Source organism: Camellia sinensis, chromosome 6, assembly GCF_055761805.1.
Source record: "Camellia sinensis isolate YWXY chromosome 6, ASM5576180v1, whole genome shotgun sequence".
In the NCBI taxonomy this organism is placed as follows: Eukaryota; Viridiplantae; Streptophyta; class Magnoliopsida; order Ericales; family Theaceae; genus Camellia; species Camellia sinensis.
The window spans coordinates 195,203,133-195,230,501 of NC_138966.1; the positions used below are offsets into that span (position 1 = coordinate 195,203,133).

The 27,369-nt window shown below is 37.4% G+C and overlaps 2 protein-coding genes, 1 long non-coding RNA gene and 1 other non-coding gene across 4 annotated transcripts; 3 read left to right on the top strand and 1 right to left on the bottom strand.

The window, feature by feature from the left end:
* The first annotated feature begins 860 nt into the window (after positions 1-860).
* LOC145793148 (uncharacterized) lies at positions 861-4,000 on the top strand. The gene is made up of 3 exons (XR_014333767.1): positions 861-958; positions 3,742-3,827; positions 3,947-4,000. It is a non-coding gene; the product is annotated as an uncharacterized LOC145793148 (long non-coding RNA).
* Positions 954-11,060, top strand: LOC114314112 (uncharacterized). The gene is made up of 4 exons (XR_014333766.1): positions 954-2,172; positions 6,334-6,407; positions 9,653-9,747; positions 10,739-11,060. It is a non-coding gene; the product is annotated as an uncharacterized LOC114314112 (transcript).
* A 5,193-nt stretch (positions 11,061-16,253) lies between these two features.
* On the top strand, positions 16,254-24,017 carry LOC114314111 (transcription termination factor MTERF8, chloroplastic). The gene is made up of 4 exons (XM_082876880.1): positions 16,254-16,297; positions 16,618-16,765; positions 21,662-22,835; positions 23,467-24,017. The coding sequence occupies exons 1-3, from the start codon at positions 16,254-16,256 to the stop codon at positions 22,547-22,549; spliced, it is 1,080 nt and encodes a 359-aa protein (XP_082733006.1). The 3' UTR covers positions 22,550-22,835; positions 23,467-24,017.
* A 1,325-nt stretch (positions 24,018-25,342) lies between these two features.
* Positions 25,343-27,150, bottom strand: LOC114314110 (uncharacterized). The gene has a single exon (XM_028260560.2). It carries the CDS (start codon positions 26,922-26,924, stop codon positions 25,764-25,766), a length of 1,161 nt encoding a protein of 386 aa, XP_028116361.2. The 5' UTR covers positions 26,925-27,150; the 3' UTR covers positions 25,343-25,763.
* Between the last annotated feature and the right edge of the window lie 219 nt (positions 27,151-27,369).

Consider the following 27,369-nt stretch of genomic DNA (forward strand, 5'->3'; position numbering starts at 1 on the left):
AAATAAAAAGTATTTAAATGTAAAGTCCTTCACTTTTAAAATTTAAAAGATTTGCCTCTATGTTTATAAAACAACTAATTATTTACGTGTCGTGGTGAAACGGAAATAAAAGTAGTGGTGATAGCGTGGTGGTGGGGCGATGGCAACGATGATAGCGATGGTGATAGTCACAATAGTCGAGGTGATGGTGGTGTGATGATGGAGGTGAGAGTAGCAGTGATAGTATGATAATATTGATAAAACTTTAATCAGGAAAACGTTTTCAGTCTTTTAAAAGTAAATTTTTTTTTTACTCATATAGCTTTATTTTTTGTTAATCATAAAAAATATTTTCCATTAACTTTTATTTTCTCATTATACTAAATATCAAAAAATATGAAAAATATTTTCTACCTAAACAAATGGATTGCTAAAATACAATCAACATGTTTAGTTTCTTTTTCAAAAAAAAAAAATCGTTTTTTTTAAATTTATATAAAAATAATAAATATTTTTATTTTTTATCAAATTAATCTTTAATTTCTTTTTATAAAAAAAATCTAAATAAATGGCTAATATATTTAACAATTGGGAAGCATATTGTTTTTTAAGGGTTTATTTTAGGGCAGCATTATCGGATAGGAGAGTATTGTTGAGTTTGTGGGGTTTACAACGGGTCTTGTTTCAATAATTATGCTTGTAAAAAAATTATGTTAACCGGATATTAATAATTATTTCATTAGATTAAATTTTTATTAACTATTTATAGATAATGAAAAAATTAAACAATTAACAAAAATTTAATCTAATAAAATAACTATAAATATCCAATTAACGTGATTTTTTTATCACCTTACAATATTTGATGAATGCTCTGACTGGAGGAAGCCAGCCCCTATTTTGGGGTTCATGAAAGAAGAGGGTTGTAGGCCTTTGAAAAAGTTTGAAAACTGGTGGGTTGATTTCCTCTGCAGAACAGGTAATGTAAATGCTACCCTCCTCTTTTTTGGTTTCAATTTCGTCAATGTCTAGTTTAATCTTCAGAAATTTACACCATTTGAGGTCTTGTGTTAGAGCTTTTTCACCAACCCACCGCAATCTCCATTTCCTTCAAATCCATCCATTTTCATCATCATCACTCAAAACTACTCCAAATCAACACTCATTCATAGTGAATTACCTCATAAACTCATGTGGGTTTCCTCTAGAAAAGGCTCTCTCAGCATCGAAGTACGTCAATTTTGAAATCCCAGACAAGCCTGACTCTGTCCTCGCATTCTTCGAGAACCACGGCTTCACCAAAACCCAGATCTCAATTCTCGTCAGGAAGTTCCCTCCGGTGATCGTATGTGATCCGGAGAAAACCCTTTTGCCCAAACTCGAGTTTTTCAAATCTAAAGGCGTTTCGAGCACTGATGTTGCCAAAATACTATCTTCATCGCCAACTGTTCTGAAAAGAAGCTTGGAAAACCATGTCATCCCATCTTTCAATTTCTTAAAAAAAATTATGGGATCTGAAGAGGCGACCATATCTGCTATTAAACGCTTTGGCAGGCTTCTTTTGCTTGATCTTCGAGTTTGCGTGGCACTCAACATTGAATTTCTGCGAGAAGCCGGCGTGCCAAATGAGAATTTTATGGTCTTGTTGTAGTACCAACCTAGAGTATTCATGACAAACAGCGCTAGGTTTAGAGAGGTTGTGAAGGAGGTGAAGGAAATGGGCTTTAATCCTCTTAGGACGAAGTTTGTGATAGCAGTTCATGCTTTTAGGGCGATGAGTAAATCGACATGGGTGAAGAAGGTTGAGGTTTTTAAGAAATGGGGTTTGTCTGAGGACGATATTCTTGTTGCTTTTGGGAAGCATCCGTGGTGTATGATGGCGTCTGAGCATAAAATCGCTGGAGTGATGAATTTTTTTGTCAATAAAATGGGTTGGGAGTCCTCACTTGTTGCAAGAAGGCCAGGACTTGTTTCGCTGAGCTTAGAGAAGAGGATTATTCCAAGGTGTGAAGTTTATAAAGTGTTGTTGTCGAAGGGCTTGATTAAAGACATGGATATTAGCTTGACAACAATGCTGGAGTATCCTGAAAACTTGTTCCTAAATAGGGTTTTGTACCGTCACAAAGAAGAAGCTCCTAAGCTATTGAAATTGTACAAGGAAAAGTTGGCTCTTGCACAATAATTAGGATATAGGTAGGATGTCTTCTTTTGAAACCGACTCAACATACAGTTGGAATGTTCTTTTGTTTCTCCCAGTTGTACTCTGGTTATTGAATTATCTCATTTTGAATACAATGTGGCAATCAATTAAAATTAGTTATCTGTAAGCAAGTTTGTTTCTCTGTTTTGATTCTGATCAATGAAATTTTAAGTTCCACATTGCCGCATTGAATTCTTTGTCATATCATAATTCTGGTTGGTAATTATGTATATCTACCCGTGTCTGTATTTTGTTTATACATTACCATGTTGTGAGCAGGGGGACCCTTTTCCTTTTCTAAGGTTTACATTGATTCCATATATTCATGATGTCTGCTTCAACTGTGAATTCTCGTGCTGGTTATGATTACCTAATTACACTTTCTTATATTCATATGTCTTTAATGCATTTTATTTGTTTGAATTGTACACATAAAGTTGTTAACAAGGGCATGGATGTGGTAGGTAGTTAAACTAGGTAATTATTCAGTAATCCCGGAGTATAGACATGTGGTATTTCATAGTATTGTGATTGGTGGAGAAGGTGGGTAAGTGAAGTATTGTGTTGAATGATTGAGAAATATGAGGGGCCATATTGAATGTTAATTGGTTAAGGAGTACGAAAACATGGTACTCCGGGAACATTCTATAATTTCCCAGTTAAACTTGGGAAATTAGTTCCCTGTTTTTAAAAAAAATTATCTGATAGGTCTGATCTTGACTTACTTTGTATATTATTTTGTTTCATTTACCTTGTACTCTCATTTTATAGTTTGGAAACAAAAAAATGAGGTTGGTAATGCAATCGACAATCAGACACCACTACCTCTTCAATGTTGTATCATGCACTACTAGAAAATTGACTTTTTGCGACCTTCCTCTTTTTTTTCTTTTTTTCTTTTTTTTTTTTTTTTGTGACTGCCTGTTTGACCGTCACCCAAAAAAAAAAGAAGCTCCAATTTATATTTAACATTTATTTCTCCTATTTTCTTTTATTTATTTGCTCCATTTCCTTAGTTGTTCCCTAGCCAGGCTCGCTCAACCTCTCTCTCTCTCTCTCTCTCTCCAGTATGAATCTCTCTCTCTCTCTCTCAATCTCAATCGATTGATCTCTCTATTTCTCTATCATGATCTCTCAATCTCTCTTTTGCACAATCTCGCTCTCTCTGTATCTGCGTACACATTATCTACTCTCTCTCTCTTTGCAATTTGCGCGATTCGTCGCCGCGAAACCCTAACTCTGCCATGTAAAAGGTCTTTCGGAACTCTCAAATGCAGCAGAGTAAGCTCACCTCTCATGCGTTTCATCTATCTCAAAATTCACCTACATTGCACACACAGACACACACACAGAGGCTATCTTTGAGCTTCATTCTGTACGTCCTATTGATGCATAATTACATGAATGCTTATATACATATGTATATGTATTCAGCATCGCAATGCAGATCTGTCCTCAACCCTGTTTTTGCTTATTTGTTTTCCCTTGTTTTGGTTCTTTGATCCATAAATTGATTGATTTTGTTCTTTTTTCGATGCTTTTCGTGTTTATTGGTTGATTAGTTGGTTTGAGAAAATCTTGGTAAAACTTTGTGGCTATTGCTAGTGGTGATGCCTCTGAAGCCTTTGCACAAGCATTATAAGAGAAGGTTTTTGTTGATATTCTCTTCTCATTAGAAGCAATATTCAAAATGTAGCTCTTTAATTTTTATAAGTAATGCAGCTAATCTTTGTCACGCTTTGTTGTTTAAAACCGTCCATGGACCAGAAAATGCACTATGAGAATTGGAATAGATTGGCTGTCATGGCTGCTGAACAGATTGTGTCACGCCCTCAAAATAAACCCATAATAACCATAACATTAACATGCATTTATAAAAGAAAACGAATCATTTGAGTTATTCATCAGAGTATTCTTATTGAAAGACATCTCGTGTAACATCCTGCAACATCAAAATAAATGCCCTAAGGGCTTACATCTTTCCAAGCTAACACTTGGACACAAAAGGATGAGTACTAACTCATTTACAAGTTAAGCCCTAGGCTTGAATGTTTACATGAAATCTCAAAAATAACAAAATAAAACATATAACCAAAGACAAGTCTTCAAAATCCCAAACATCAAATCCTTCCAGGCTAAGTCCGTGGAGGTAGCTTATCACCTGAACCTGAAAATGATGTTCCCATAAAGGGTGAGCCACAGCCCAGTAGAAAAATACTAAACCAAATATAAGCATTGAATAAAGCTATAGCATTCAATAGATGGTTAACCAAGATAATCAATTTTATCATTAAACAGTCTCATGACACTAATGTCTAAGACACATTTCACCTTCCATTATTATCAACATGGCTCAGAACCTGGCCAAACTTACAACAGTGAATTATATATCATATTCACATTACTTCCAATATCAACAAAACAAATGAGACTCATGCTCATATCAAAACACTTCATACTTCCCATTTGATACACATTTTAGTGCTGTATCAATAATCATGTAAAAACACTTCAATATAATAAGCACACATAAAAATGGTGCTAATGGAGTCCATCCCCTATCTCCTCCCAAACAAAAATCCGGTTTAGAGGTCCATCCCCTATCTTCCCCTAAACCGTGGAGTACATCCCCTATCTCCTCCCAAACAATATGCATATGCAATGCTCAATCAATACATGTAATTTCTGTATTAATTCAATAGTCTAAATTTATGACCTAAACAAATTGATTAGTTTCAATTTTCCCTAATCCGCATGCAATGTCTACAACAAGCACGACTATCCTCCACCGATATCCCAAAACAATTATTTCTAGACTTGAAAAATAAATACACTATCAATTCATTAGGCGAGTGATTTATATTATCCAACTACACCATTTAATCAATAAATTCCCCAATTTCATGGATTTAACCAAATTCCCCAATTTCATGGATTTAACCAAATTCCCCAATTACCTTAAATTAATTACTCAAATCAATTTAGCAATTCAACTAGGGTTTTCTTTTCCCAAGATTTTCAAAGTGTCCCCAACCAATCAAAATACCAAACTTAGAACAAAGCATATAAAATGGAGTAGGAAAATCCCTACCTCGAAGAAAATAACCCGTATGGAGAAGATGGAGATGAAGACCAAAGACCAACGTGCTCCAAATCCCAAGTTTCTCAGATTAAAACGAAGCCCTCAACTCACTCTAACTTTTTAATAAAGGATCTAAGGTAGAAACTCACTCTAAGTAGATCAATCGAAAGAGAGAAGGTGTGTAGAGGGAGAGAGAGATAAAAAACACTCCAGGGGCGGTTTTAAAAAAGTTATGAAGGAAAAGTGGGTCAAAAAGTGATCCAAAAAGTGAAATCACGGACTGATATAATCGACTCTACGCTCGAGCGTAGAAAGCCCCGCTCGAGCGTAAGACACAGAATCATGCTCGAGCGTGAAGAAAGCCGCTCGAGCGTCGATTGCACCCTTCCAGAAGTTTTGCAGGCGCTGCACCCGCTCGAGCGTCAAACTCCCCGCTCGAGCGGAGGAGCAAAAACAAGGGATCACGCTCGAGCGTAAAAACTACCGCTCGAGCGGAAGAACTGCAGAGCAAAATACTGGGAGATGGAAAATCCCGCTCGAGCGTCAAAATTCCCGCTCGAGCGGAGAAGCAACAACGAAGGGACCGCTCGAGCGTTAAAACTTCCGCTCGAGCGTGAAGGCCAAAATCTGGGCATCACCTATCGGCATCTAAAATCAACCAACCTGTAACAGACCCGTCCAACACAACCTATACTTCAAATACAAAGAGATTAAAGGACAACAACAACCAATAAGTAATGACAGGATCCACGGAACCTAAGTCCGGATACAATAATTTAAAGAGAAAAGACCGGGGTCGCTATAGATTGTAATGACAGAGTGATCCATTCTACAAGTTAGAATTTTTTTGCTAAACTTTGTTAATATGTTTAGTAATTTTCATGTTTTTTTTGGTTCTCTAATGGCAGTTATACTTGTTAATGAGTAAGAAATTTCAAAAATTATGAGGCAGCTCACATTTGTATCCATAAACATAGTAATATTAATTTTTATTGAAACTTTCATCTTTGATGAATTTTATTTTTTATTCTGTTTACCTAAACAACTTACATTTGCTGTCATTCTTTTGAAGGTGGCAGATGAGTGGGGCCAAAACTCATCGTGGAAGCCTTCCATGAACCAAAGAATAGAAAAAAAGGGTTCAAGGTTTGTACATTTAGTCCCACATTTCATCTTACCCTCCTATTGCTTAATACTAAGGTGGCTTGTTTGGATTTTGAACATCTGAGGAACTAATAAGATCCAAGATGAGAATAATGGACCTGGTGCTTAATACTTAGATGGTATGGAATGGAACCAAATAAAGTCTCTCTCAGTCTTAGGGTTGGTTTGGGATGTCCTAAAAAAGTGCACTTTTTGACTTATTGGTGGGTTTGGGTTGGGTTTGGGTTGGGTTTGATGTGATGTGTTAGAGAGGTGATGTGATTTAAATAAGATGATGTGACTTAAATAAGATAGTGACTTTTTGACTTTTTGGCTTATTTAGTATATGCCAAACTAGCCCTTAGTCTTATGAATTTTCATGCTTATGAATTTTGTCTCCATTTTTAAGATTAACATTAACATGTGTTTCTCTCTTTATATATATACGTCTCTGTGTTTCCCTATGACTTATGCTCATTGATTAACAGTATGTTCATTGATTTAGGCTTTAATGTTTGGCTCGTTTGATCACTTAGCAGACACTTGGAATGCATAAAAAAGATTTTTTTTTTTTTACTTTTTTTTGGGTCCATTAGGTTTTAAAAAGCAGCCGCAACCGTTACGTAACGCTGTTACTTAATGGTTGTGGTGGTTGACGGAAATTCACATGTGTAACGGCCATTTCGGTGTTACGTAACGGCCGTAATGATCTGTTACACACTGTTACACCCTTTTATAATATTCTGAATAACTACTTTTCCCAAAAAAATAAATAAATAAATAAAAGCTTGTAAAAAAAGAACAAATACTCAAGTGATCCAAACCCAAAGAAAAAATCTTATATGAATTTATTTTCTTTATAAATTTTTTTTAATTTTTATTTCATTACATTAGCATGTAAAATAAAAAAATATATAAATAGTGGTTGTATTTATTTTTAATTGTATTTAATATTTAATTATAAATATTTTTTATTTTTTTACTGTCATGTGTTGTCTAAAAAAAGTCTTTAAAAAACTCAAAAATATTTTTTGTTTATGGCACAATATTTATTTTTATAATCATTTTATTTAATAATTGTGAATATTTTTTATTCAATTAGTGCAGGTATTGGCCAAAAATAATTTGTAGATATTTAAAATCAATTATTCTTAAAGTCATTAACTATTGAAATAAAATGTAAAAAGCTCCTTTTATAGTGATTTGAAAATATTGAATATATTGGATTATAGTTAAAATTAACAAAATTTGATTAAAATCTATTTTAAACCCTAATAAATGTGATTCTAAGTTTTCTTCAAATTGTGCGAAAAAAAGAAAAAAAATTATGGTTCCGGTTATCGCGACTGTTACACTACGGCCTTTATACTCCGCAACTGTAACCATGCCCCCACAACCGTTATGGCGACCGCAACCACTTTTCAAAACCTTTCCATATATGAATTTGGGATTTGAGGTTTGAGATATACTCATTTATTATTATTATTTTTTTGGTCTCTGTTTTTTTCATTTTCTAGAGGTCCAAACTTTATTGGTACTTAAATTGTTACTTTTTAACTGATGAGTCTTGGCATATGGATCATTATGGATTTAGGTTGTATGGCGTTCGAAATTGTCGTTGGGGCCGAGTGCTGTAGCTAATATGATGGTTCTTAGGCCCTGTTTGTTTCGGGGTGTAGAGGGTGGGATGGGATTAGGATGGAGATCGGGCCCATTTAGTGTTGTGTTTGTTTGTAGAGTTGGGGAAGGGGTTAGGATGGAGGAGGGGATTAAGATGGAAGTTGGAAGGGGGATTGGGATGGAAGAGGTGGAGGTGGAGGTGGTATTAGAAAAATAGCGAGGGGATTAGAAATTTTTTTATTTTTTTACATGTTGGGATTTTTTTTTGAACATTAATGTTTAATTTTTTGTATTTTTTTATTTGTTTTATTATTTTATATAAAATTAATTTAACAATTCCTACACTAACAACTATCATCAAAACAAACACAATTTTACTTAGCTCTATTCATTATCAATTCCCTCACTATTAATCCCCTCTATTCTATCTCTGAAAACAAACGGGGCCTTAGTAAAATGAGGAGCTATATGTCCAATTCATGAAGTGCAATCGGTTGGCTGAGGTTTCTGAAGCTTTTAAAGTGGCTTAAGGCATGGTTCAGACCTTATAAGAAAATGCTGGAAGGTTTGATTCTATGGTTTCTGTCTTTTCTATTATAATCTTGTAAGCATTAGGGCTGATCAAAGTTTTTGGATTATTAATAAATTTCAGAGACTCTTATATGTTTTGTGCTGAAAATCCTAATTTAGAATCGTATTTTAGGAAAAAACTATAGCCGACCCCATTTGATGGAATTTAAGGCTTGGTTTGATCGATTTTAGGAAAAACTGTGACATTATTGAGTCCCAAATTCAATTCGCAAATTATTTAACATAACAAAGACCTGTTACATTTAGAAATGATTATAAGATCTATGTTTGCAATTGCTTTTATTGATTTTGTGATTTGGGTTAAGTCTTTTTTACTACATTTTGTATTTATTTGTGTTTTGGAATAGCTTTTTGGTTTTAGTCCTAATATGGAATTTGTTCTTGATTTCATGTCTTTTATTGGTAAGGTTAAGTTGGTTTGTCATTGGTGATGTTTTGAGTCTAAACCTTCTATACTTGCGTCGAGTTTTGATTGTCCTCTTCAATAATTGGGTCAGGCTATAACTTATAAAATTAAAACTGCAACAAGCTGTGATTATTTTTACTCATTTTCCGACTTAAAGCATGCGTTACTCTGTCTCTTGGCTGTTTCGGTTTTTGCTCATTAGCTAATTGTCAGAGATTAACTTGATTTGAAATGTTCTTTTATTTGGTTCCGTTTGGTCGTTGAAAAAGTTTAAGCTAAGAAAACAAATGAAAATGGAGAAAACCCCTAGAATTTTTAAGTTCACAGAGAGCTGTTTGACTTTTGGAAATCAGAACAAACAGAAAGTAGAAGAGGAGTCATAATTTTGCTTCTGGTTTCTGTTTAATTATTCTGATCACGTTCTGTTTCATACTGAAAATTTATTATAAATAAATAAATAAATAATTGAAGTAGTTGCTCCTTCCTCTTAATGAATGTAGTATGAGTTTGGTTTTGGATGTTCTAATTTTGTTTGCACGTCCTAGGCTTTCGTTTCCTCTGCCCCTGAATTGTGATGGACAATATGTAATTGCTGTAACTATTGTTATTATTATTGTTTTGCTTCCTTCAGGTGTTTTCTGTTGGTTTCAATTGCAATCTGAATTCGCCAAAGTTTCAGTCAAGCATTTTTGGTACTGTTGTTCCTGGCAAGTCATCTCATCTACAGTTGAGTATTTCGATCTCTCTCTCTCTCTCTCACACACACACACACACACACACAAAGTTGAGTAAGTCATCTCTTGAATTGTGTATTTAATGTGTATTAAATTATCTTGTATAATTTAATCGCTATCACAGAACAATAAATAAATAAACACAATTAATAGAAAAATGGCTTGAATTATTCCTTCGTTTTTGTTTCCACTTCACATAGCCCTGCTTATTATATATGAACTGAAATAAAATGATTGCGACTGTCAAGCATGATGTAAGGGTCATATAATCTTTAGAAAGAAAATTGAGAAACAGAAATCTGACCATTTGTGTGACAGTGAGCTTTAGTGACAATAGAGTTGTTGATGGTGGAGAAGAGGTGAGCTGAGGATAACTGGTTTGGTAAAAATCAATTAGTTTCCTTCTGTTCTGAAAAGGAAGAGTTTGTTGCAAACATTTTATTAATCACTGTATTGTTGCTGTTGGCAATCTTATTCTAACTTTTGCATTATATGTGTAAGTTCTTTGCCTCTACTTTCTTTTATGTTGGCAAATTTCTTCTCCCAAATATTTCTGGTTTCCTTTGTTAAGTACTGATGTAGTCTCTTTGGTACTGGGCAGCAATGCGAATTCATATTGTTGCTTATAATTGTGGCATCTGTGCAGGAGAAAAGATAGAAAATTTATTGCCCTCTTTGTAGTGTTGTTATGGGGTTGGATGGCTGGATTCTCTATCAATACAGCTCATCTATTAATGTTTATCAATATTAACAACAGCTTGTCAAATATGCATTCCACTTCTACGTGTTATAAAAATTAATGAGGTGTTAAATGGCAGTTTTCTGTCTCGAAACTTTTGAGACATTTTTTTTCACACACAGAATTGGACTTGGGCTTTTTTCGGCGAACGTATCATTTCCATGCTTTTATATTCTCGTGTACCTTGACAGCCTTTCTTTCTTGATGACCTTGCATTTTATGTTCGTCTCTGATGTATTTACAGGTTGGCTTTGCAATTGATGAACATTTGAGAGTCAAGAAAAGCACACACAGGGCTTAAATGTTCTAATCCAACTGATTTTGCACATTCTTTAGTTTTGATTTGACACACTAATAGTTTTTCAAAATGCATATTTTGATGCGTTGAGTATCAAGTATTTGGTTCTTGATTTAGCCCAGTTTGAGCATGTCTCTGTGCACTTAGACCTGGAAAATATTGACTTCATTCTTCCCTCTTTCTTTGTTTTGCCATGCCAGATTTGTCTCAAATAATGGTTTTGTGCTACTGTTTTCAGTGAGATCTTATTGGTAGATTTGTCTCAAAATATTTGTCTTTAAAAAGCTATAATTGTATTATTTGTGATGGTAATCAGATGGCCGCGAAAACGTATTAAGCATTTTTTGAAAATTTTTTGCAAAGGTAAAACAGCGGACATTAAATAGTTTAGGCGGACACAAAAAGTATTTGCCACCCCAATATTTGGGCCGTTGCAAAAAGCCTTTTGCTAATGCATTTCTAGTTTTTGCAATGGCATATGGCGGTTGCAAAAAGTATTTTTTTTTTGGATAAATTATTAACAAGTCTTAATATTTGAATTTAATTTCCATCGAGTTTTATTAAAAATAAGTCATAGTAACATCTATGCAAAAAATAATATTTTTGTGACAATTTTTTACATGTTACTAAAAATTGATAATTAATATTTTTTTGTCATGATTTTCATGAATTGTTGCTAAAATGTACAATTAGTGATTTTTTTTGTGATGAATTTTTTAAACTGTCATTGAAAGTTATAAATTAGTTACATTTATGTGAAGATTTTTTTAAATTGTCACTAAAACTTATAATTAGTGACATATTTTATAACAATTTTTAAATTGTCATTAAAAATTAGTGACATTTTTAAATAATGTTTAATGAAAAATATTATTAATTATCATAGGACTTATTGAATAATAAATCTATTTATTAAGATCTATACATAAATTTTTTTTTTTTTTTTTTTTTGTGGTTTTTTTAGTAGTGATGGATCATTTGCTTTGCTACACATTAGACTTTTATAATGTGTTCAGATTTGAATCTTGGATCTATTAAGGCAGTAAAAAATAATATTAAATAACACTTATAAATGTTCATTTTTTTTTTATAGGTATTCAAACAAATTTTTATTTTTAATATCAAATTCATTTGTTCCTCACTTTTCTAATTGAACCGAACAAAAGAAAGAAAATTTAGCTTATTCAACTTTATTTTGCTTTTCACATCTTTCTATTCAGTGGTGATTGGGAGCTTTAATAGTAGAGCTCTAATGATGTGGCAACCTCAAAAAAAAAAAAAAAAAATAAACAAACAAACAAACAAAGGCTAAAATATCAAATCATATAGTGGGATCCACAATTTAGAATTTCTCTAGAGCTCACAATTTAGAGGTCTGAAACATTTTTCTTTTTTATTTATATAAATCTAAAATTCAAATAAAGTATAAATGTGATGAGGGAAAGAAAAACAAAATAAAAAAGAAAGTATTTGTATATAATAGTTTTTACACGGGTAACCAGTTTTAAAAAAAAAAAATACAAATTCTTTGATAATATTTTATTCGGTTTCTTCTAATAATCATAACCTAACCTAACAAAATTAATGAATTTAATTTCTTTTATCTATCTCCTTTTTTATTTTTACCTACAAATTCAAAATTCAAATGTAGTGTTTAGTACAAGTAGATTTCAAATGCAATGTACACGGCAAAATTTTGGTATTATAATTTTAAATTTATTAATTCAAATTAAATTAGTTTGAATTTAATTAGGGATTCTCACAATGTGAGAATAATGTTGATTACTTTTTTCCCGTTGAATTAATAATTAACATAAACTGGTGATACCTTTCTCCATAAAATTTTTTATTTGCTTCAGTTCATGTAAAAATAAATAAATTAAACAAAAATTATTTAAATGTAAAGTCCTTTAGTTTTAAAATATCTGATTACTATTTAAAATACAATCAACATGTTTGGTTTCTTTTTCTTTTCTTTTTTTTAAAAAACAATTTTTAAAAAGAAAATTTAAAATTATTTTGTCTCTTAAAAGATAAAATTATATAAAAATAGTAAGTATTTTAAATTTTTCTTATTTCTTTTAAGAAATTAATTTTTAATTTAAAAAAAAAAAGTTTGTAAAAAAATCAAGCCAATGTATTTAACAATTAAAAGCCTGAAAGAATAGGGTTTAGGCCAAAAAAAAAAAAAGCTTGAAAATTGGCGTGAATATTTCCTCTGCGGAACAGGTAATGTAAATACTACTCCTCTTTTTTGGTTTAAATTTTATCAATGTCTAGTTTAATCTTCAGAAATTTACACCATTTGAGGTCTTCTGTTAGAGCTTTTTCACCAACCCACCACAATCTCCATTTCCTTCACAATCCACCCCTTTTCATCATCATCACTCAAAACCGCTGTTAAATAATATGATGTATATTATTGATTAATTGATAATTACAAGATTGTTGTATGTTTACAAAGAGATTTACACTCTCTTTATAGAGAGGAGAAAGCCAACATTGGGTGCCAATTGAGGCACCGAAAGCATAAAGCAAACTAAACATAATGATACCACTAGCATCACTAACATATAATACTAACATATTTTAACAGCCCCCCGCAAACTCAAGGAGGATAGAACTTAACCAACTTGAGTTTGGAGAGAGTAACAAAACAGAAAAATAAGCTGACAATTAAAAATGGGATAGGAGACACTGTATGGTCGTGTCGGACCGTTGTAACAGACAGTTTACGGGGTCATGTCGGACCGTTGTAGCAGACACTGTGTGGTCGTGTCAGACCGATGTAGAAGACAGTTTATGGGGTCATGTCGGACCGTTGGAGAAGACAGTTTATGGGGTCATGTCGGACCGATGTAGAAGCTGACCGGAATCAATGTCGGGACAGTTTATGGGGTCATGTCGGACCGTTGTAGAAGACAGTTTACGGGGTCATGTCGAACCGATGTAGCAGGACAGTTTACGGGGTCATGTCGGACCGTTGTAGAAGATTGTGGTGGTGCACCAAGGGGGCGACTTAGGGAGTGCGCCATGAGGTGGCTTGAACATGATACTGTGTATAACCCCCCCTCAAACTCAAATAGGTGTGAAGATAGAAACCTATTTGAGGTTGAAACAAAGGGATTGATAAAGCTGACTGGTGTAGAAGACACTGGATGAGTGTGTAGATAGGCTGCCCAAAAGATATACATGGATGTAGATATCGAGTCCTCAAAAGTCGTGCCCTCAAAAGGCGTGTCATCAAAAGGCGTGCCTGAGTCATGAAAAGGCGTGCCATGAAAAGGCGTGCCAGGTTGTCGGCGTCAAAAGGCGCGCGATGCGCGTGGCTGCCTCTGGGTCATGGTCTTTATAAACCGAAGCGGAGGAGGCAGAAACTGAGACAGAAAAACTGAGAGAAACCTCTGAAAAATTCTTCGTTTTGCTGAGAGAGATAGTCTGTAACACTCAGTTGTGAGAGATATTCTGTAACACTCTGTTGCCTAGAAAATGGCCTCGTCTTCCCGTGGGTTGCTCACTCTCTTTCCCGATCTCAACGAGTCCACAGGAGAGAGAACTGGTGCGGTGTCCCGTGAACCTCAACCAAACACCACTGGGTTTGCTCCGTTGAACTTTCCGATGCAGTCGGTGGAGCAAAAAATGGCAGTGCAAACGGATGTGGAGGCTAATCAGTATACTTTGAAGGCATGTGTGGAGTCCATGACGGCGGTCACAAATTTGTCGAACCGGCTGCAGAGTAGAACAAATGAGGTGCAACAATTAAACTCCCAGCTGGCTCTGCTCCAACGCATGTATAAGGATGCGCGAGCAGAGATAAGCGTGCTAAGGGCAGAAAACAAGGAGTTGAAGCGGAAGGCCACCGTGATGTTCCGATTTGGAGGGCCGCCATATGCTGCAGTGGAGGAGCAGGGGGGAGTAAATGTGCTCGGTGGCGTGGGAAATCCGGAGGCAACACCGTCAAGGGCCATCCAAGACGGAGGAAAAAAGAAATGACCGGCGGCAGAGTAGAGAAGAAAATCCTGCCTGTGGATGTGGTTGATTTGTTGCTGTTTTTTTTTTTTTTTTTTTTTTTGTGGTGATGTAAAATTGTGATCGGGGTTGAGCCCCTGATATGAATAAAATGACAAGGTGGTGGAATGTTGTTGGTGTGATTTTGTGAATGTTGTTTTGTGTAATAAGAAAAAGAAAATAAAATAAAACAATGGATAAAGAAAAAAAAGAGAAAAATATTTGTGGATGGAGGATAAGAAAAATAGGGGTGTATGTTTTTTTTTTTTTTTTTTTTTTAAATATATATATATATATATATATAGATAGATATAGTAAAATAAAAGAAAAATGGTGAAAACGTGGGTGCAAGTCAGGTCGTGAATAATAAAAAGGAATGGGAGTGCCGTGGGAGGATTTGTGTTGTAATAAATAAACCATGGTGGGTGTGGGTGTGCTTTGAAGAGTAGATTAGAATAAACATAGACATAGAAAAATAAAAGAAAAGAAAGTGGAGTGGGGTTGGAGGAGAGAGAAAGAGGTGAAAGTGCATTGGTGAGTAGGATCACGTGGGTTAGTGCAGAGATGTCCTGTTCTGAAGAGACAATGGGTTGTGGAGGCTTCTGGTTTCCATGTCTCTGCAATTGGCCTCGAGGGAGGACCTTGTTCTTGCTTTGATTTCGGCGTTTCCGATCTGTGGAAGACCCAAAACACGCAAGAAAACAACCCATTATTTTAGGTTCTCTGTTCTTGCTTTCTCAGATAAAATTTCTGTTCTAGGCCGAGGACGATGAAGATTGTCGGCTGATTAAAGAGTCATCATGCTGAGAGAGAGAGATGTGCGTTGAGCTCGCTAGAGAGAGTAAAGGCTGCCTAATCTTGCACAGACGGGTTAGAGAAGGATAGAGAAGACACACACAGGGCTCTCTTCCCTCTCTCCGCCTACGCTGCAGCTACCCGGTAGCCGGCTTAAGACTGCTTTGAGTGCTAGAGATTTCGAACTTGAAATGGAATTGCTTGGATTGGAAGGTCTCCGTAACCAACACCACCACCAGCAGCAACAACAACGACAATTGATTGATGAATTGACTGGTCTCTCTTCCCCATACAGTAAGATTGGGGAATTGAAGCCAACTAACCTCGATGATATTTTTGGATCTCTCGATCCTTCCTTATTGTCTCAATTGCAGGGCCTTTCGCCCAAAGTTACCACCACCACCACCCAATTACAATCTCCCACTGCGCATCAGATACGCCAGAACATGAACCAACGTCGGGCAAGTTACCCGACTAACCTTTCATCCTCTCCAGCAAGGAAGCCCTCTATTTACGGGTTTGATTCCTCTGGGGCAGTTGCAGCAAGCGGTGCAGGTGGAGGAACAGCCGTAAGTGAACCTCGGAAGCGACTGGAGGATCGTCTGGTTGAGGCCGTTGTTGGGGGCGGCGGCGGAGCCAGGCGCATCGGGCCACGACAATGAAGCCGACGACGCAGAGGTATGGAGGTTTTGCTCTGGCGAGGTATGTGAAAAAAAAAAAAAAATCTTAGCGGACTAGATTGAGGTCCGGCGGGCGGCTAAGGCGAGGTTGCCGCCCGCCGGTGACGCAAAAAATAAATACGAAACTCTTAACCTTGCTCTGATACCATGTTAAATAATATGATGTATATTATTGATTAATTGATAATTACAAGATTGTTGTATGTTTACAAAGAGATTTACACTCTCTTTATAGAGAGGAGAAAGCCAACATTGGGTGCCAATTGAGGCACCGAAAGCATAAAGCAAACTAAACATAATGATACCACTAGCATCACTAACATATAATACTAACATATTTTAACAACCGCTCCAAATCAACACTCAATTCACAGTGAATTACCTCATAAACTCGCGTGGATTTCCTCTAGAAAAGGCTCTCTCAGCAACAAAGTATGCCAATTTTGAAACCCCACACAAACCTGACTCTGTCCTCACATTCTTCGAGAACCACGGTGATAAGGAATTTGTGAGAAAACAGTTAGAGAAAGAGAGCAAGAAGAAGAACAGAGGTTTGAGAGAGGAACAAAGTTGGCAATTAAACTTACCTCCTTTATTCAATAGTTCCCAGGCTATTTATAAGCCAAGTCAGAAAACAGTATACAAAAGATAAATGCAAAAAAGACGTGGTAGATCATGGAAGAAGTGGTTTACGACCATGTGCCGAAAATAATGAAAACAAACTACCATTTAATCAAAATCTCAGTTTTCGGTCGGTAACGTCCTTTGCGGATGACACGGGTGTCCAGCATTGCTTCAGGTTGGGGAAGGACCTCAGATGCGTCAGACACAAGTGGCAATCGGTTGGAGGCAGTCGCAACTGGGCCGATGTGTTTCTTCAAGAGACTCACATGAAAGACGTCATGGATTTGGGAATCTGTTGGTAGCTTGAGTTTGTAAGCCACAAGGCCAACTTTGGCAAGGATTGGATAAGGACCAAAGAATCGAGGCGAAAGCTTCATGGAGTTGCGGAAAGCTACTGTTTTCTGTCGGTATGGCTGAAGTTTAAGGTATACATAATCACCAATCTCAAAAACAACTTCCCGGCGATGTTGGTCTGCTTGTGTCTTCATGCGGTCACGTGCAATGGCCAAATTCCGATGTAAATCACGAAGAATCTCGTCCCGTCTACGCAAGAGGTCATCCACGGCTTGAACTTTGGTTGTGCCAGGGATGTAAGAAAGAAGAGTTGGGGGAGGCTACCCATACACAGCTTCAAAAAGGGAAATTCTGGTGGATGAGTGGACGGAAGTGTTATAACTGTATTCGGCCCACGCAACCCATTCAGACCATTTCTTTGGCTGCTCATGCGTGAAGCACCTGAGATATTGCTCCAGTGCGCGGTTAACCACTTCTGTCTGCCCATCGGTTTGGGGGTGATAGCTAGAGCTCATACAAAAAGTTGTACCTTGCAGCTGGAATAAAGTTTTCCAAAATGAGCTGATAAAAATTTTATCACGATCACTTACAATGGATTTGGGTATGCCGTGAAGTCGAACAATTTGTTCGAGAAATACTTTGGCCACAGTGAGTGCAGTAAATGGGTGCTTGAGTGGAATGAAATGCGCATACTTAGTCAAGCGATCGACTACCTCCATGATGACATTTTTGCCTTGAGACAGTGGCAACCCTTCCACAAAATCCATGGAAATCCCAGGTATGGGTAGCGGCTGTAGTAAACCAGCAGGACGCGAACAATCAGTTTTGCAACGTTGGCACACATCACAATATTTGATGAAGTCCTTGATCGTGGTATGCATATGAGGCCAAACAAAGCTGTTGCTGATGCGGCTCAATGTTTTATGATAGCCAAAGTGTCCACCAACTGGCGAAGAGTGATGTGCGGAAAGAATGAACAGGGAGTAGCTGCGAAGAAGGACTCAGATAGATGCACCCCTTTTTATAAAGCACCCCATCACGTAAGGAGAACTGTGGCTGGAGATGTGAGGGTAGTGAGGCCAGCAATTGACCATAGAATGGATCGGTCGCTACCTCTTGTTGGAGTGTAGTCCACCATTCGGCGATGAGCAAAGACACAGCAAGAATTCGAGCTCTCCAACTCGTGAAAGGGCATCAGCACCGCAATTATCTTTTCCTTTCTTGTACTCAATAATATAATCATACCCAAGAATCTTTGGTAACCACTGTGTTTGGGCCGGCGTTGTGATACGTTGTTCCAGCAAATATTTTAAACTTCTCTGATCGGTGCGAACAATGAAAGGTTTGCCGATGAGATAAGGTCGCCATTTGCGGATGGCCTTGACTATTGCAAGCATCTCCTTCTCATATGTGGATAAGGCTAAGGCCCAGGGTTTAAGAGCTTCACTAAAATATGCGACTGGCTGGCCCTGTTTTGTTAAAATAGCTCCAATGCCCACCCCACAAGCATCGCATTCAATCACGAAGGTTTGAGAGAAGTCGGGTAAGTAGAGGATTGGTGGAGATATGAGTGCTTCCTTTAATTGGGAGAAGGAAGCTGCGGCCTCGGAAGTCCATTGGAACCCTTCTTTTGATAACAATCGAGTTAGAGGGGCAGCAATTCCCCCAAAACCGCTGATAAACTTCCGGTAATATCCGGCTAAGCCTAGGAAGCCACGAATTCCTCTTGCCGAAGTGGGATAGGCCACTCACGAACTGATTTGATCTTTTCTGGGTCGACGGCCACGCCGGCGAGAGAAATAAGATGGCCTAGGTATGCCACCTATAATACACCAAAACAACATTTAGATTTCTTGGCAAACAATTGATTGTTAGATAAAACTTGAAGAACTGCTCGTAGGTGGCCGAGGTGGTCATCCCAATTTTTGTTGTACACTAGAATGTCATCAAAAAAAACTAGAACAAACTTCCTCAAGTAAGGTCGCAGTAAGTCATTCATTAAGCTCTGGAAGGTGGAGGGGGCGTTCGTAAGTCCGAAGGGCATCACAATGAATTCATAATGTCCGTCATGTGTCCGAAAAGCAGTTTTATGAATATCAGCCTCCTGGACCCATATTTGATGATATCCAGCATGGAGGTCGAGCTTTGAAAAATACCGAGATCCATATAATTCATCGAGGAGTTCGTCTATGACAGGGATCGGGTATTTGTCTTTGATTGTAATGTTGTTGAGAGCTCGGTAATCAACACAAAACCGCCAACTTTCATCCGCTTTTTTGACGAGCAATACCGGTGAGGAAAATGGGCTGGTACTGGGGCGGATCAAACCTGAGTCGAGAAACTCCTTCACCATCTTCTCAATTTCTGTTTTTTGATAATGAGGGTACCGGTAAGGTCGAACGCTCACAGGTTCTTGATTTGGTTGTAATGGAATGTGGTGATCATGGGTTCGAGCCGGTGGCAAGGTGTTGGGTACAGCAAAGACATGCTCAAATTCAATGAGGATTTGGTCGAGGTCGGCGGGGTGGTCATTGACTGCAACTGGTTCGTGGCTTAGAGTGATTTGAAAAAACAAGGCTATTCCCTCGAGGTTGAGGAGTTCCTTATCACTTAGAGCGGTGGGTGTAGATTGTTTAAGGCCTTGAAACCTATAAGGTTTACCTCCTTGCTGGAAAGACATGGTGAGCTTGCTGTAGTCAGTTTCGATTGGCCTAAGGGTGGCCAACCATTGAACTCCCAAGACCACTTGACATGCTGTTGCGGGTAAAAAATAAAAATCTGCTTGAACCGGAAAGTTTTGGATGAGGAGTGTAAGGCCAAGACATCGTCCATCGCAATCAATTTTGTCCCTATTGGCCACCATTACTTGCAACTTCTGATCGCGTGCTACAGGCAACCCAAATTTCGTGACTATGGCTTGATCAATGAAGTTATGGGTACTTCCCCCATCAATGAGGACAGTCACGGCTTTATTTTGTAGTTTACCCATCACTCGGAATGTTTGAGGATGTGTCGTTCCTGCTATTGCATGGAATGAGATTTCCAGAAGAGGCTCGGTCAATTCAGTTTCTTCAGGTAGGTCCATAATAATGGTGGGCTCAAGTAATGGCGACTCCTCGATCATGAATATTTGGGGTCTTTGACAGCGGTGACCCGGATTGAGCTTTTCATCGCAATAGTAACACAACCCTTTTTCACGCCATTCTTGTGCCTCTTGACTAGTAATTCGGCGGACAGAAATTGGACTATTGGTTGGGGTTTGGCCCACCTTCGGTGCGGGTGGGGGTCCTAGGACTCCAGCTGTGTTGTTAGGAGTGGGTCGTGGTGTGAAGGTTGCCACTTGGGAACGGAAGGAACTACTTCCTCTGTTTTGTAACGAGTTGCGTTCTTCAATTAGCCGAGCTGCTCCAATGGTGTCGGCCAAGGTGCTTGGTTGTTTGAGCTTGACATCCAGGCGTATGTTGTCACGGAGTCCTGCAATAAAACACCCAATCAAGTAGCGTTCGGGTAGTCCATCAACCCGATGTGAGAGCTTCTCGAAGGCTTCTTGGTAGGCAGCCACGGTCGAAGTTTGTTTGAGGCGGGTCAAGGCTTCCGAGGGATCATCATAGTCGGTTGGGCCAAAGCGAAGCAACACGGCCTTGGTTAGCTCGTTCCAAGTTAACGGACCCTTGAACTTGGTCAACCATCGAAGCCATTGCAGAGCTATGCCTTCGAGATGGAAGGACGCAAGCTGAACTTGCTGGTCGGGAGCAACATTTTTGAAATCAAATTATTGTTCAGCCTTGTAGATCCAACCCGTTGGGTCGTCTCCGCTAAATTTTGGAAATGAGAGTTTCAGGTGGGTATGATTTCGGTCCAGGGTGTTGTTAGTGGCGGAAAGCAGTCGATTTTGAGAGGTTTCGGTTTGAGCAAAAGGGTTATCGATGGGGGCAGTGCTATGCGAGATTCGCATGTATTGAAGTTCTGTCAACACAGTTTGGAGGGTACCATGAATTTGATCAAAGCTGGACTCATGTCGAGCTAGGATTTCGCTGACTTCATTGCGAAATTCAGCGTTGCTTTTGGCCCGAGTATCCATGTAACCTGGCTCTGATACCAAAATGATAAGGAATTTGTGAGAAAACAGTTAGAGAAAGAGAGCAAGAAGAAGAACAGAGGCTTGAGAGAGGAACAAAGCTGGGAATTAAACTTACCTCCTTTATTCAATAGTTCCCAGGCTATTTATAAGCCAAGTCAGAAAACAGTATACAAAAGATAAATGCAAAAAAGACGTGATAGATCATGGAAGAAGTGGTTTACGACCATGTGCCGAAAATAATGAAAACAAACTACCATAATGAAACATGTTACCACTAATGAAACATGTGCTGACAGGAAGGAAAACAAACTATTACTAAGCCTATTTCCAAGGCAATATATTCCACCTATGCATGACCACTTCCATCATTACCCCACGAACATATCACACGGCTTCATCAAAACCCAGATCTCAATTCTCGTCAGGAAGCTCCCTCCGGTTCTCTTATGTGATCCGGTGAAAACCCTTTTGCCCAAACTCGAGTTTTTCAAATCTAAAGGCTTTTCGAGCACTGATGTTGCCAAAATACTATCAACTGTTCTGAAAAGAAGTTTGGAAAACCATGTCATCCCATCTTTCAATTTCTTAAAAAAATTGATGGGATCTGAAGCGGAAACCATATATGCTATTAAAAGCTTTGACAGGCTTCTTTTGCTTGATCTTCGAGTTTGCGTGGCACCCAACATTGAATTTCTGCGAGAATCCGGTGTGCCAAATGAGAATATTATGGTCTTGTTGAAGTACCGACCTAGAGCATTCATGACAAGCAATGATAGGTTTAGAGAGATTGTGAAGGAGGTGGAGGAAATGGGTTTTAATCCTCTTAGGAAGAAGTTTGTGATAGCAGTTCATGCTTTTAGGGCAATGAGTAAATTGACATGGGAGAAGAAGGTTGAGGTTTATAAGAAATGGGGATTGTCTGAGGATGAGATTCTTGTGGCTTTTGGGAAGCATCCAGGGTGCATGATGGTTTCCGAGCATGAGATCAAGGAAGTGATGAACTTTTTTGTCAATAAAATGGGTTGGGAGTCTTCATTTGTTCCAAGAAATCCATTACTTGTTTCGCTGAGCTTAGAGAAAAGAATTGTTCCAAGGTGTGCAGTTTATCAAGTATTATTGCTATCGAAAGTTTTGATTAACAGCAACAATATTAGCTTGTCAACTATGCTGAAGGTTAGAGAAATGTTGTTCTTAAAGAAGTTTTTGATCTGTCATGTGGAACAAGCTCCTGAGCTATTGAAATTGTATAGGGAAAAGTTGGCTCTTGCAAAGTAACTAGGATATAGGTAGGATGTCTTCTTTTGAAACCAACTCAACATACAGTTGGAATGTTCTTTTGTTTCTCCTGGTTGAACTCTGTTATTGAATTATCTCATTTTGAATACAATGTGGCAATCAATTAAAATTAGTTATCCGTAAGCAGGTTCGTGTTCTCTGTTTCAACTCTGACCAATGAGATTTGAAGTTCCACACTGCTGCATTGAATTCTTTGTCGTTTTGTAATGTGGTTGAGGCTTGAAGCAGTGTGCCAATATCTTTTCATCTGGGTAATTATGTACAGGTATGTAAATATATTTACATATCTACCCGTGTATGTATTTTGTTTATACATTACCATGTTGTAAGCAGGGGGACCTATTTCCTTTTCTAAGGTTTACCTTGAATCCATATATTCATGATGTCTGCTTCAACTGTGAATGCGCATGCTGGTTAGAATTACCTAATTACACTTCCCTTGGCTACTATGGTTAGTTTATTGTTTCCCTTCCAATCAAGTTCCAATTTGACAAACTATATTAGATCTTTTTGGATTCTCTTATTTTTTTTGCTTTTGAGTTTCTCTTTGAGGTTGCATTTTAGATATTCGTTTTGATATATCAAAGCCATGCAGCTTATTGGATAGGCTAGTTTTCTTTGTTTTCTTGGGTTTATCAACATCTAGTTTTCATTGATCGATACTGTAAATTTTACTACAGTTTTATTTATAATGAAATCCTAATTATGTACTAATGAAAACAAATGAATCTGCCCTTGGTATGAAGTAATTTCTTCCGTGCACCATTTGCTTCTGCAAATGCTCAAATGAAGCTGCATGCCCATTATTATGGGTTTATTTATATAAATGAAAAACTTGTGTTATCATGTTTTCTAAAAACATCTAAAATGCTATATGTTGGCATGTGGCTTTTCAGGTAGGAGCTTACATTGCATTCATTCAAGCTACAAGGAACCATTTATTTGAAGTGATTGAAACCACCCCAAGAAAAAGAGAGAAGAAATTGTTGTTTTGGTTTGTATGATTCTAATTTTGAGCGTAAGCAACAGGATCCAACCCAGGTCTGGAGGAGAGCTATTGATTGTGCAATTTGCTTTTACAAAGGCGAATTATGAGGTGGTTGTGTCCGAGCCTGATACTACTACTGATGAAGCTGAAACAGGAGATTGGGGCTTGAGTCAAACAACAAAAGGTGAGATTAAAATTAATTTGTTGGTGCTATGGCGAAAGGTCCACAGAATGGAGTGTTGGCTCTTGTGGTTAAAGACAGTATATGTCAAATTTTTCTTGTTGGGGTGGGTTGTAAAACTTGGGAAATTACTTGCTTGTCTTAGAGAAATTATCCAGTAGGTCTGATTTTAGGTTACACATTCTCGAGAGAGAACTGTTGTCTCTGATTTTGTACTCTCCTTGTATTGGTTGGAAATAGAAAAATAAGATTGCTATGGCATTGACAATCCAATACCACCACCTCTTCCAAATATGCAACCTTCGTAATGTTGTGAGTACCATGGCTGCTACCCGGGTTTGGATTTTGAATTTATTTTACTCAATTTTTGTAGTTACATCTTTATGAAATTCAAGCACATGTCATGTTTGATATCCCGCTTGGGAGGTTCAATTAGGAAAACATTATTGATTGGAACACATAATCACTTCCGTAATGTTTCTGAAAAATTGGATAGTTTCTGCCGGATGAGCCCTTTGAAACCAGTGATTCAAAGTCCACAACTGATGCATTTGAAACAGGTTCCTAAGACTAACACGGCAATGTCCATTCAGATATAAAGCAATTTCCTGACATGGTGATTAAAATTTTTGAGTCATCACAAAGAGCAATAACATAAACTCTCTCTCACTAAATTTCTTATTGGCTGACCAATTGAAAATTCATCAAAGGCGAAAGTTCCTGCTAGTCTTGCATCAGAGAATGCCCTGAAAAAATAGATTGCAGCGAGCAGAAATTATTCCATATATATCCATAGATATTCCCCCCAAACTCATCAACAATGGAACACAGCACATTTTGCCACAAACTTTGATGTCAAACTTCTATTAACAATGACTTAATAATGATGGCAATAATTAAATTAACTTCAATATTGCCAATCAAATTTTACTTCGATAATCATAATTCACCAAGATACAGCTTACTGAAGGATCATCCTTCAACTTTCATTCTCCACACGTCTTGGTCTCCTTTGTAAAGCTGGTCAGGGAGAGTCCAAGTGGAACATAAAAGCAGAGTAATGCATTAGGCACCATGAGAGCAAGAGACCGGGAACAGTCACTTCCCTAGCTGATTGAAACACTTTCTCCTCCTCTCCTTCAGTTTCATACACTCCAGATAAAATATTTCCCAAAAAAAGAAAAAGAAAAAGAAAAAGAAAAATTATGTGTTTAACCTGCTCAACAAGTGTGTGGAAGGCATTAGTTGTCTGCTCTTAGGTTGAGCAGTGAGGGTCAAAGAAGGGCAATCACATCACTCATTCTTAAAACTAGCATTTTTAAGACCAAAGACTCAGGGTGGAAAAAGAAGGAAAGGTCTCCATTCCTGGTTCTCTTGTAGCTGAGAATCCAGGATTTACAAGCATTAATAATATACAAGTTAAGATACCCACTCAAAAAAAGAAAACAATATAACATTTATAAATAAATAAATAACAGTACAAAATTAAAATCCTCCAGCAAAAATTGAATAAAAATATCAAAGCATTCACCACAGTTCCCAATATGGACTTGGAAGCCGATATCAAATGGACTAAAAACTGAACTAAGAGCACTCTCAAAGCTGCACAAAAAGAGCAATGTCATTTAGTATGGTCTAAATGAAAGACAACGAATCCACTCCAGTTGCGGAAAAATCACATTTATGCATGTTTTGTTACAATGAAATAAAAATCGACAACTACTGAATGTTAGACAACAGCTAAAGTGAAATCTAAAATCCTTATCATCTATGAATATGAAATGAAAAAAAGCACCTTGACCTAATCACACCAATGAACAGATGATGGAACACAGCTTTAAGCATCACTATAACAAAATGGCAGAAAATTCAATGCAACACTGTGGAACTTCAAATTCCATTTGTCAGAGTGAAAAACTGAGAATTCAAACTTGCTTATAGAAGACAAATTTCAATTGATTGCCTGGTTGTATTCAAAATGAGATAATTCAATATCCACTCTCATCTGCATACGTATATCCTAATTATTGTGCAAGAGCCAACTTTTCCTTGTACAATTTCAATAGCTTAGGAGCTTCTTCTTTGTGACGGTACACAACCCTATTTAGGAACCAGTTTTCGGGAGAGACTAGCATTCTCGTCAAGCTAATATCCTGGTCTTTAATCAAACCTTTTGACAACAATACTTTATAAACTTCACACCTTGGAACAATTCTCTTCTCTAAGCTCAGCGAAACAAGTACTGGCCTTCTTACAAAAAATGAGGACTCCAAACCCATTCTATTGACAAAAAAATCCATCACCCCTGAGATCTTATGCTCAGACGCTATCATACACCATGGACGCTTCCCAAAAGCAACAAGAATATCATCCTCAGACAAACCCCATTTCTTATAAACCTCAACCTTCTTCTCCCATGTCGATTTACTCATTGCCCTAAAAGCATGAATTGCTATCACAAACTTCGTCCTAAGAGGATTAAAGCCCATTTCCTCCACCTCCTTCACAATCTCTCTAAACCTATCGCAGCTCGTCATGAATACTCTAGGTTGGTACCTCAACAAGACCAAAATATTCTCATTTGGCACACCGGATTCTCGCAGAAATTCAATGTTGGGTGCCACGTCAATTTGAAGATCAAGCAAAAGAAGCCTGCCAGAGCGTTTAATAGCAGATATGGTTGCCGCTTCGGATCCCATCAATTTTTTTAAGAAATTGAAAGATGGGATGACATGGTTTTCCAAGCTTCTTTTCAGAACAGCTGGCGATGAAGACAGTATTTTGGCAACATCAGTACTCGAAACGCCTTTAGATTTGAAAAACTCGAGTTTGGGCAAAAGGGTTTTCTCCGGATCACATACGATCACCGGAGGGAGCTTCCTGACGAGAATTGAGATCTGGGTTTTGGTGAAGCCGTGGTTCTCGAAGAATGCGAGGACAGCGTCAGGCTTGTGTGGGGTTTCAAAATTGACATACTTTGATGCTGAGAGAGCCTTTTCTAGAGGAAACCCACATGAGTTTATGAGGTAATTCACTGTGAATGAGTGTTGATTTGGAGTGGTTTTGAGCGATGATGATGATGAAAAGGGGTGGATTTGAAGGAAATGGAGATTGTGGTAGGTTGGTGAAAAGGCTCTAATAGAAGACCTCAAATGGTGTAAATTTCTGAAGATTAAACTAGACATTGATGAAATTTAAGCCCCAAAAGAGGAGGTAGTATTTATATTACCTGTTCTCCAGAGGAAATCTTTGCAGATTTGAAGTTTTTGCGCTGAAATCCTCGGTTTTTTCATGAACCCTAAAAACCCTCTCAAGTACAATTTGTAATTTAACCAGGGCTGGGCGTGAACCGCACAACCCGTTCAATCTCAATGGATTTAAAATCTAAATAAGCGATTTCTTAGATATAACGTGAGTAGATACGGTTTGTAATAAAATTTATAAGAATATGCTTATACCTAGGTCTCGTTTGGGATGTTACCTTTTTAATTAATTAGTCAAAAAATTATTAAATTAGTCAATTAATCATACCAAAAAATCAACAATTACGGCTTCTCTCTACTTTTTGCACAGCTTTTCGTAATTAGTCAAAAAGTCATCCCAAACATACAAGTTTTTTTTACCTACCTT

Coding starts and splice junctions, on each gene's coding strand:
- LOC114314110 (XM_028260560.2), bottom strand. CDS start 26,924: ATGTCTAGTTTAATCTTCAGAAATTTACACCATTTGAGGTCTTCTATT.
- LOC114314111 (XM_082876880.1), top strand. CDS start 16,254: ATGAAGCCGACGACGCAGAGGTATGGAGGTTTTGCTCTGGCGAG. Junction 16,298..16,617: donor GGAGGTTTTGCTCTGGCGAG/GTATGTGAAAAA, acceptor TAACATATTTTA/ACAACCGCTCCAAATCAACA. Junction 16,766..21,661: donor TCCTCACATTCTTCGAGAAC/CACGGTGATAAG, acceptor ACGAACATATCA/CACGGCTTCATCAAAACCCA.